The sequence below is a fragment of the Gavialis gangeticus genome, unplaced genomic scaffold, assembly GCF_001723915.1.
Source record: "Gavialis gangeticus isolate Ggan-Ray unplaced genomic scaffold, GavGan_comp1, whole genome shotgun sequence".
NCBI classification, from domain to species: domain Eukaryota; kingdom Metazoa; phylum Chordata; order Crocodylia; family Gavialidae; genus Gavialis; species Gavialis gangeticus.
In genome coordinates, this window is record NW_017729024.1 from 119,724,764 (window position 1) to 119,735,729 (window position 10,966).

Below are 10,966 nucleotides of genomic sequence, written 5' to 3' on the forward strand. Positions count from 1 at the left end.
GGGGGGGGGGCGCACAGCGGCTCTGCCACTGCACGCACTCCCAGGGGGACATGGAGGGCATGTGCCCTGCCACGTGGGCAGGTGTGGGCTGCCTGCTGCAAGCTTGGGCTCCCCACCCTGCTGTCCTCCCCCCTGGGCTATGGGCAGGACCTGGCATGGTAGGGCAGAGCGGAGTGGGAAAGCTCAGTGCCATTGCTGCGAGCCTCATCTCATTATGGCAAAGCGCCCCCTGCCCACCCAGCAGCAGCAGGGGTGGCAGTGCAGAGTTGTGCTCCTCCCTGCTGCCAGGTGGGCAGGGGGTGCCTTGCCATGGCAGCATGGGGCTCACAGTGGTGACAACGAGCTTCCCCACTGAGCCCTGCTCTTCCCTGCCACACCGGGTCCTGCCTGCTGGGCTGCAGAGGAGGGAGGGCAACAGCGCAGGGAGCTCCCCTGACAGACTCCACTCCAGCTGTGCTGCCAAAGGGGGAGGGGGAGCCAGGCACAGCTCTGCTGCAGCAGCCACTGCCTCCCACATGCAGCAGCCAGGGCTCAGATACTGCTGCAGGAGGCAGCAGACCTGGGTTCTTGCCCCTGTAGCCCTGGCAGCTGGGAGCCCCAGCAGGGCTGGGGGGAGTGGAGGGTTGTGGCTGGGGAGTCAGGGGCACACCAGCAGGGTTGCGGGGGCTGTGGTTGGGGAGTGAAGGGCAATGGCATGAGCAAGGCATGGGCATATCAGGGTTGCCTGGCACCACAAAGTGGCAGGGATCCACCAGCCACAGCTGGACCCACATCCTAGAGAGTGAAGGGGGTAGGGAGAGCTCCGATTTTCCATGATAAGTAGTCCAAAAATCAAACACTGAAATGTATAGGTATTTAGAATTTATTTTATTATAGATTAAGGCACTAGTAAGCTTCCAAATTGCTTTAAAACTGTAAAGATCTCAATAAAATAGTGTTCAACTGATACCTACATATATAGTGGCATTTCATTTTAATTAGGATAAAGGTGGATTTTGGGAGGTTATAATCAGAGAAAGTGTGATTTTTAAACAAAAAAACCCACCAGGATCCTTGGTTATTACTAAAGACCTGCTCAAACAATTCATGATTGCAGATGTTTGTGGAACTGGTGGTCTTCAAAATGACACTGATATGAACTGCCTCTTGCAAAGAGTGTCTAGTCATACATGGAAGAGCTTAGTTATTCATTTGTGTAGCATAGATGCCTCAAGGTGACAGCACATCACAAATACATAAACGGTTTAGAAACAGGCCCCAGAGTGGATTTGTTTATTTATTCTTTTACCTGAAGCGCACACAGCACTAGGATAATGGGGCCCTGATCCTGAGCTGAGGACTCCAACATGCTACTACAATATAAGTAGTGGTGTAGATGCAAATATTTGAAGCAACAAGCTTGGCTTGTGAATTTTTGACCAGAAAGAGGGTTATGCTGGTCAGAATTCATTGGCATGATTCTATGAGCTTGGTCAGACACAGAAGTGCAGCTACACTTTTAAGCCTGGATCAGCCACCTTCACAACTTGGCCAGTCCTCTTACACCTTTGAAAGAAAAGGACTGTGAAATCCCATGCACGTTTGTTTACTCACAAGCTTCCTTTGGTTAGAGCTACTCTCTTTCTCCCGTATCTGGGGGCCAGACCGATCCCTTTGCACCATGATGAGTTGTCCCGCTAAGTTTAACATAATGCTTTCTGCCTCACAGGCCTGAGGAGAAAAGGAATGTAGAGTTACGATTTTAAGTTTTTCTGAATCCATCGTCTTTGCTTTACTCGAATCTACTTTCAGCATAAACTCAGGGTCAAATTAGTAAGTTCAGAAAAACATAAGTAGTAGGTCAGACCAATGGTTCATCTAAACCCAGCATCCTAGTCTCAGACAGTGGGAGACGCAGATGCCCTAGAGAAAGACCACGTGAAGAGGGTATATCTACAGTGATCCATCCCCCATCATACCTTCTCTGGCATTCATGGTTATTGGTTTAGAGATGCTAGAGGAAACACCTCCAATTGCTGTTTAAATAGAGCTGGGCTTGAACCTGCCACCTCAGAAGACACAAACCACCACTGTCCCAAGAAAGCCACTGCAAAGCCTAAAAATAACAGTGTTTCTCACTACAGCACCTCTGGGCAGAAGGCAGGCAAGTAAACCATTATGAATTATGGGTTTGTTTGTTTTTTAAATGCCTAACTTCCAAGAGCTTGGGACAAATACAAATTAAAGTCCACAGCACTTGCTTCTTAGACAAGAACCTGTGCCACATATGCTCCCTAAAAAGCTTTGCTTGCCTGGGAGAAATGTATGAATGAGACATCTCAGCAAGGTCCCAATGTTGTCTTATTTTCCTTTGCTTTAGTTGGTTTAAATAGAAATCAGAAGTTTTGGTTTGAACAGCAATGCTTTCCTAAACAGAACTGTACAACTGCCTTGCATGATGCCATAGCTTTAGAAGTGGTGGGGTTTTTTTTGTTTTTTTGTTTTTTATAGAAACAGGGAACAGCTCTTTTAGCATAGGCACCAGCTAAAACGGTTGCATGGCTAACTTTATTCTGGTCACTGTCTGATTAAATAGGCTCCTAGTAGCTCCAGGCCACTTCAGCTAGGGAACAACAGTGCACATAGTAATTTCCAACACTAATGCTTTGAAGAAGAGAATCAAATGTGTTAGCTATAAAATATTTTCCATTTCAAGGGGGGGAAACAGACCTTACAATTACAAGTACATGTTCATTCTTTTTTTAAAACCAAATCTCAAGTATTCCTTACTTTTAAAAAACAGTTATTTCAGGTAGCCTTGCTGCTTGCCTGTGCTAGTACCACACTATGTTGGTATTTATGTCAGTCAGGGCTATCCAAGGCATACAAACAACCCTCTTAGGAGGCAATTCAGTACAAGAAGGATCCAAATGAAAAAAAAAAGTGTCAGATACCTATAAGAAAGGACACAAGTGATTCTAATGGAGAAGTGACTAAAATAGCACTTTTTTGTGCACTAGACTTGTTTTCGATGTTTGTTTATAGTTGTAACCAAATTGTTTATTTGGCACTAAAAAGCAAGCTGTGCTTTTTCCTTCCTGCTGACATTGCCACAAAGATTACAGAACAGATTATAAGATTACAGAGATGCCATTTGGGCTCAGGCATCATTAATGCCATTAATACCCAAGTGCCCCATGTTCAATGTTGACAGGTAGAAGCCAGAAAGAACCCATCTAACTTCCACGTTCCAGCCTCAGCTTGCAGAGGTGGCAATTAAAAACTACATCCTTTTACTTGTAAGCACTACAAATATTGTGAGCTGAAAAAAGAAAAAAAAAAGGAATCAAGCAAAACCCCTATGGTATATTTATTTGCAAAGATACTTTTCAGAACATGAACAGAGTTAAGTATCCAGTCCATCTCTGAGAAGCGTCAGGTTTACCCATTTTTGTTTTAAATTTAAAAACCGAACTGGATGACAGCTTGCCAGACTACCAAAAAGCTGGTGCCCAGTTCAGGCATGTTCTCAGCATCTAGAATAGAAGACAGTATTTCTGCCTATCCTTACAAGGCCCAACTTACAGCTAGTTAAGATTGACAAAATTATTTTTATAGCAGCTTCCCACTCAAAAATGCAGCTGCAGGATGTGCACAGGAAGGACACAGCATGAAAGACATCTCAGAATGATCCAACAAGTAAATCAATGAAAGCTCCACTAAACATGTGACATTTCAGGAAATACAGAATTCTCTTATGTAACAAGAAAAGCTAAAAAGACTCTCAGAGGAAGGCTGGACTGGTTGTTAAGAGGCAAGAGCCTTGGACTTGAGATTTGGGTTTAAATTCAACTCTGCTACAGAACTCCTGCAAAAGCTTGAGCAAGTGGCTTAGCTTCCCTCTGCACAATGTGCATGGCACCTCCCACAAATAGGGGTTGTGTGAGGCTAAACACATTAATAAGTACACCACTTTCATATATTATAATGGAGATCATAGATATTTAAGAGAAAGAAAAATTGTTCTAGTTCCCAATACTTCAAGAAAGTGTCATCTCTTTCCCCAGAAAGAAGGGCTATAGTAAAACATGACTCATGTTGTCACCCTGAGTGGGGATTTCACTTCTTGCATGCAAGTCTAAATTATTTCAGTACTCTGGTAGGGTACACATGGACTTAATGGTCTATAGTTTTATCAGAATTGATTGGTACACTGGATGCAATCTTTTTTCCATAGCTCAATCTGAAGTCCATGATTGAGGACAACCCCAAAATGCTGGAACTGGGATGTAGTCTCTAGTGGCCACAAGTACTTGTAGCAGAAGTAACTAATTTTTCTTAAACATGTCAGACCAGATCTGCATTAAGATTTTGGTGGCCTAAGGCAGAAAAAAGTCCCATCTCCTAGCTGATATGCCCCAGGTATGGATGCACCTAGGAACACTTTTCATCAAATTAGTTTACATTATTTTGGGGAGGAGAGCATAGATCTGTCGGGACGAACACTTCCACATCAGCATGCACTGTGTCTATGCAAGGAGGATATTCCTGTATAACTATCAAATGCACCAAACTAGAGAGACAGGTCTTTAGTACGGATCCCCCAGGAAGTGATTTGTGAGCTCTCTATTCCTTATACAATGGTAATAAGGAGATGATCAACCAAAAAGATTTCAGTATTGACCTTACAAACTTGGTATCAAGCCCTGGCAGCTATGTCAAGCACATTCAACAAGCATTGGGGTTACTCCACACGGGTGTCTTACAAATCTGTTTTCAGCAGGTTTCTGAAATAAGCTGACAAACTTGTTTGTGCTCTGATGGAAATGCACCTTGATATTTAAGAGGGAAGACTCCCCAGTTCGAAAAATATGGAAATTATGCCCGTTGAGAGTCTCTAGAATGAGGCCAGTTGGCCTTCTAACACACCAGATCTGGCCACAAAGAATGGAAAGAAGGCCTGAAGGGTATAGCCCTATCTCGGTAACAAAGCAGAGCGAGAGACATCCAGAACATACGGGAGGGGGTGGAGACTGGTGAAGTGATTAGCCGAGATGGAATTCTGAGATAACCTTAGGACGCAACTTAAATCACCATCTTGTCCCTGGAAAATATGCATACTAGTAGGGTCTTGCTAGCTCTTTGCCAATCCTACAGCAGCTAAAAAGACAGCCTTGATGTTAAGATAGTATTAGAAATATTCTAAGAGAGATTTGAAAGGGGGCTCCCTCAACTGCAGGAAGAGAAGCAGAAGTTGACCCAGGCAAGGAGCAAACCCTTAATAGTCTGAACTGCACTGAGTCTTAATTAAGTGCATTCAGCAGTAGCATAATGAGCTGATATTGAAGCCAGATGAACTTTAACAGAACTAAATGCCAGTCCCACCAGTCTTAGCACTAGGTAGTCCAGAATCTTCAGAATTAGGGCCTCCAAAGTTAGATTTTAGGATGCCCAGGTACAAATTTCCCTATAATAGCCATACCTACTTTGAGTGAGAATTTCTTGAATAGCCCTAATCAGTGTGGCTCATCCGACCAACATCAAGGTCATTTGATGCAACAACTCTGGATCTGAATGGAATATTTGACCCTGCTTTTGAGGCACAATTTCCACATAAGACAAAAACATGTTGGAAATTAGCTGGACATTTGAAGTAGATTTGACAAGTAGTCCCAACCAGTTTGGGAACTGTTCCATCTTATCTTTGCTGTGTCCCATCTGACTTGAACTGTGTCCCATCTCACCTTGGGGATACTAGGAACTGGTAACGCTGAATAATGGGTCTAGGATGGATGCAGCCAAAATCACTTATGGATTAATTTCTGCTCAGTCCACAAGGCTGCTGCTGACTCTTTCAAGAACATTGCACCATGCTGATCATATCTCATTCAGTGACTTCCAAGTAAGATATGGATAACAGATGTCTGCTTATATGCTGATATAGTGCATCACTTACATATTGTGCACCAGGATTTTCACTTCCAAGATCTGTAGCATGGATGGAAACCAATACAAATAACTGCATATCACCTGGAAACAACAGGCCTTGCTTTCATGAGCAAATCAAGCCACTTCAAGTCCAGCAATAAGGACTGCTGTGGAGGCAAAGGACACCCACTGCATAACATTCAAAGGTGACCAGCCAAGGCCTCAGAGGATGTGCGGACAGCTTCAGGGCTAGGTCCAGTTCAGACGGAGTGTGCTTGCACTGTTCTTCACTCAGCTTCAGTGCCAGACGATAAGAATTTTATCTGCCAATGCCTTCCCTGCTTATCTGTAACAGAAGATGTTAAGCTCTTTCTTGAGTTTCTTCCTTTTTGGCATCCTGAGTTATCACTTCAGCTATCTAAAATCTTAATGAATTCAGTACTATATATGATCCCAGTGCTGACATGGGAGCACTGGGATGATTCTGGGTCATCGGAGACTCCATCCTGAGGGGAACGGAGGGTCCCATCTGCCAACCCAACCCCATGGCACATGAGGTCTGCTGCCTGCCTGGGGCTCAGATTCAGGATGTTACAGACATGATCCCGGACCTCATTTGACCCTCGGACCAGTACTTCATAGTCCTAATCCACGTGGGAACAAATGTCGCAGCTGGGCAGTCCAGACTACATCACAAAGGACTACAAGGCCCTGGGAGCCAAGCTCAAGGAGACAGGGGCGCAGGTGGTATTCTCCTTTATTCTCCCGGTAAGTAGATGCGGACAGCACCATGAGGCCTGTATCAGAGTGGTCAACTGGCAGCTTCCAAGTTGGTGCTACCAGGCAGGCCTCGGGTTCCTTGACAACGACCCGCATTTTCATGCAGGGGGCATGCTCGGGTGGGATGGGCTTCACCTCTCCCCTAAAGGCAAGCGTGTCTTCTATTCCACATTGGCTGATCTCGTACAACAAGCTTTAACCTAGCTTCACCAAGGGATGGGGCCACAGGGGGACACAAGGGCACTTCCCAGCCAAGACAGGCAATGAGCATAAGAAGTACCCAGGTAAGTGACAGGGGTCCAGATAGTCCTAGGATCAAGGGGGTGGTGCATGCACCCATAGGGGACCTTAAATGCCTCTACACTAATGTTTGTAGTTTGGGGAACAAGCAGGAGGAACTTGCCCTTCTGCTAGCTAACACAAACCCAGTCATAGTGGGACTCACTGAAACCTGGTGGGATTCAACTCATGATTTGGTGGTAAACATCAAGGGCTACAGACTACAGGTGGGACAGAATGGGGAGGAAAGGCAGGGGTGTGGCACTCTACGTCAAAAAGCAATACATGTCCTCAACAAACAGCACAAGGTCAGAGGAGGGGCAGAGTGAAGTGCTCCGGGTCTGAATACAAGGGGGTCATGGGGAAAGGGACTTAACGGTGGGTGTCTACTACAGACCACCCAACCAGGGAGAAGAGCTGGACTGGGAATTCTCAGGTCAGCTCACAGAGGCAGTTAAGTCGAGGGACGTGGTCATCACGGATGACCTAAACTACCCAGACATCTGCAGGGAGAAGCAGTCAGCCAGGTCTGACTGCTCATGTCAGTTCCTAGCCAAGATACAGGACCTCCACCTAACCCAGGAGGTGCAGTCCCACCAAAGGAAATGCCTTGCTGGACCTGGTCCTGGCCACAGGCAATGACCTAGTGAGGGGACTGCGGGTTCTCGACCACCTGGGTGATAGCAATTATCGCCTACTGGAATTCACTGTTCAGTGCTGGGTGTCAAAGGCCTGCAGCAAGGCAGCAGCCCCTGACTTCAGAAGGGCCAATTTCAATGAGTTAAGGAGATTAGTCAAAGAGGCACTGAGGTCCCAGAGGGTAGGGGAGTTAGGAGTCCAAGACAAGTGGTCGCTCCTTAAGGAGACGATCCTCCGAGCCCAAAGTGTGACAGTCCCAGTGTGAATCAAAGAGGGCTCAAAAGCCCCCATGGCTCACCAAAGGCATTCAGAAACATCTGAAAGCTAAAAAGAAGGCATACACCCAGTGGAAGGGAGGAGCTATCACCAAGAAGAATTATACCTCCACTGCTCGAGACTGTAGCAGGGCTGTTAGGAAGGCTAAGGCGGAGACAGAACTAGGACTAGCAAGCATGATCAAAGATAACAAGAAGTCCTTTTTTAAGTACATAGGGAGTAAAAAGAAGGCACCGGGTAACGTGGGGCCCCTGTAAGACACGCTCAGCAGTCAGGTGGTTGCACAAGACGATAAAGCTGACCTCATTAACAAATTCTTCGCCTCCATTTTTCTGAGCAGGGACTGGGACATCCCCTGAACCGGGATTCCGGACGGACTCAGGAGAGGCACAGCCAGGCATAGGGTCAGTGAGGACATAGTTAGGGAACTTCTGGCAGGGCTGGACATGTTTAAATCAGCAGGTCCAGATGATCTCCACCCCAGGGTGCTCAGGGAATTGGCAGGGGTCATTGCAGGACCTCTAGCATGGCTTTACAAGCACTCATGGTGCTCTGGCCAGGTGCCAGAGGACTGGAAAAGGGCCAATGTGGTCCCCATTTTCAAAAAAGGGAGGAAGGAGGACCCGGGTAACTATAGGCCTTTTAGTCTTACCTTGGTCCTGGGGAAGCTCTTTCAGAATATTATCCAGGAGCACATCTGTGAGGGACCACCAGGGGAGATTATGCTCAGGGGCAACCAACATGGGTTTATTATGGGCAGGCCCTGGCAGACCAACCTGATTGCCTTTTACGACCAAGTCACAAAATCCTTGGACGCAGATGTCATGGTGGATGCAGTCTTTTTGGATTTTAGGAAGGCCTACGACACAGTCTCTCACCCCATTCTCATTAATTAGGCAACTGTGGCATTGATGCCTACACAGTCAGATGGGTCGCAAATTGGCTACAGGGCCGCACCCAGAGAGTGGTGGTGGACGTGTCATTTTCAAGCTGGAGGGACGTGGGCAGTGGGGTCCCCCAGGGCTCAGTCCTCGGGCCTGCACTGTTCAACATCTTCATCAGTGACATGGACAAGGAGGTGAAAAGCACCTTGTTCAAATTTGCAGATGACACTAAGATGTGTGGAGAGGTGGGCACGGTAGAAAGGAGGGACAGGCTACAACTAGATCTGGACAGATTACAGGGGTGGGCGGATGAGAATAGGATGGAATTCAATACTGACGAGTGCAGTGTAATGCATCTAGGGAGAAAGAACCAGCAGCAGACCTACAGGCTGGGGAACTCCCTCCTCGTCAGCACACAGGCAGAAAAGGATCTTGGAGTCATTATTGATTCCAAGATGAACATGGGCCACCAACGTGAGGATGCGGTCAGCAAGGCTAACTGCACCTTGTCATGTATCCACAGATGCATCATGAGCAGGTCCAAGGTGATCCCCCCCCTCTATGCAACATTGGTCAGGCCACAGTTGGAGTACTGCATCCAGTTCTGGGCACCGCACTTCAGGAGGGATGTGTCCAGCATTGAGAGGGTCCAGAGGAGGGCCATCTGTACGGTCATGGGGCAGCAAGGCAGGCGCTACAAGGAAAGGCTATGGGACCTGAACCTGTTCAGCCTCCACAAGAGAAGGCTAAGAGGGGATCAGACAGCCATCTATGAACTTACCAGGGGGGACCAGCGGAGAATGGGAAAGGCCCTGTTCCCCTGAGCACTACCCAGAGCAACTAGGAATAACGGCCACAAGTTGACAGAGGAGGTTCAGGGTAGACGTGAGGAGGCACTACTTCAGTCAGGGCGGCTAGGATCTGGAACCAACTTCCAAGGGAAGGGGTGCTTGCTCCTACCTTAGGGGTCTTCAAAAAGGAGGCTAGATAATCACTTAGCCAGGGTCATTTGATCCCAACATTCATTCCTGCCAATGGCAGGGGGTCAGATTTGATGATCTGCTCAGGTCCCTTCCAACCCTACCAACTACGATCAGCAATATTGATTTCTTGGCACCACTTGATTGGCTGCTAATATCCTGAAGGAGCTGACTTAACCTAATTTCAACCCTAATTTTCTACGATTCTATGATGTCCAGAGATTTTTTCAGATTTAGCAGTCTTGGGCTTCTGATTTCTAAGCCAGTTATCTAGTTCAACCCCCTGCTCAAAGCAGAACCATCCCCAGCTATTCATTCCAGCCAAGGTTTTGTCAAGCCAGGTCTTGAAAACCTCCAATGATGGAGAGTCTGCAACCTTTCTGGGTAGCCTGTTCCAATGCTTTATTACTCTCCTAGTGAGAAAGTTCTCCCCAATATCTAACCCAAATTTCCCTTGCTGCAACTTGAGACCATTACTCCTTGTTCCCTCAGCTTCTCCTCTCAAGTCCTGTTCCCCAGCCCCCTAGCTATTTTCACTACCCTCCGCTGAACTCTCTCCAATTTGTCCTTTCTGTAGTGGGGGACCCAAAACTTGACACAGGACTCTAGATGTGGCCTCACATGCAGAAGACAGAGAAATAATCACTTGCCTTGATCTGTTGGCAATGCTTCTACTAACGCAGCTCAGTATGCCGTTAGCCTTCCTGGCAACAAGGGCACACTGCTGGCTCATATTCAGTCTCCAGCCTGTAGCAGCGTGTGGGTTTGTGTCGCCCTAAGTGCAGGACTTCGCACGTCTCCTAATTGAACCTCATGAGATTTCTTTTGGCTTAATCCACCAACTCGTCTAGGCATCTCTGAATCCTAGCCCTGCCTTCCAGCATATCATATGGGGACCTGGTGACTGTCTATAAACTCACTAGGGGGGAACAGAAGGGTTTGGGGGAGACACTGTTTCCCCTAGTTCCCCCTGGCATAACAAGGAATAATGGACACAAATCACTGGAGAGTAGGTTTAGATAAGACATCCGCAAGAACTACTTCACAGTTAGGGCAGCTAGGAGCTGGAACCAACTTCCTAGGGAAGTGGTGCTGGCTCCTACCCTGGGGGTCTTTAAGAAGAGGCTTGATGCCTACCTGGCTGGACTCATTTGAGTCCAGTTTTTCTCCCGCCCAGGCGGGGGGGTCAGACTTGAAGATCTACAAGGTCCCTTCCAACCC

At 47.1% G+C, this 10,966-nt stretch overlaps 1 protein-coding gene across 1 annotated transcript in view; it reads right to left on the minus strand.

Moving 5' to 3' along the window:
• The window catches only part of RIC1 (RIC1 homolog, RAB6A GEF complex partner 1), a gene marked incomplete at its 5' end in the record, with an annotated part of 138,394 nt that overhangs the window by 21,288 nt on the left and 106,140 nt on the right, over positions 1–10,966 (minus strand). The window contains one exon of the mRNA XM_019518235.1: positions 1,594–1,710. Coding sequence (XP_019373780.1) covers positions 1,594–1,710 — 117 coding nt within the window. The remainder of the gene's footprint in view (positions 1–1,593; positions 1,711–10,966) is intronic.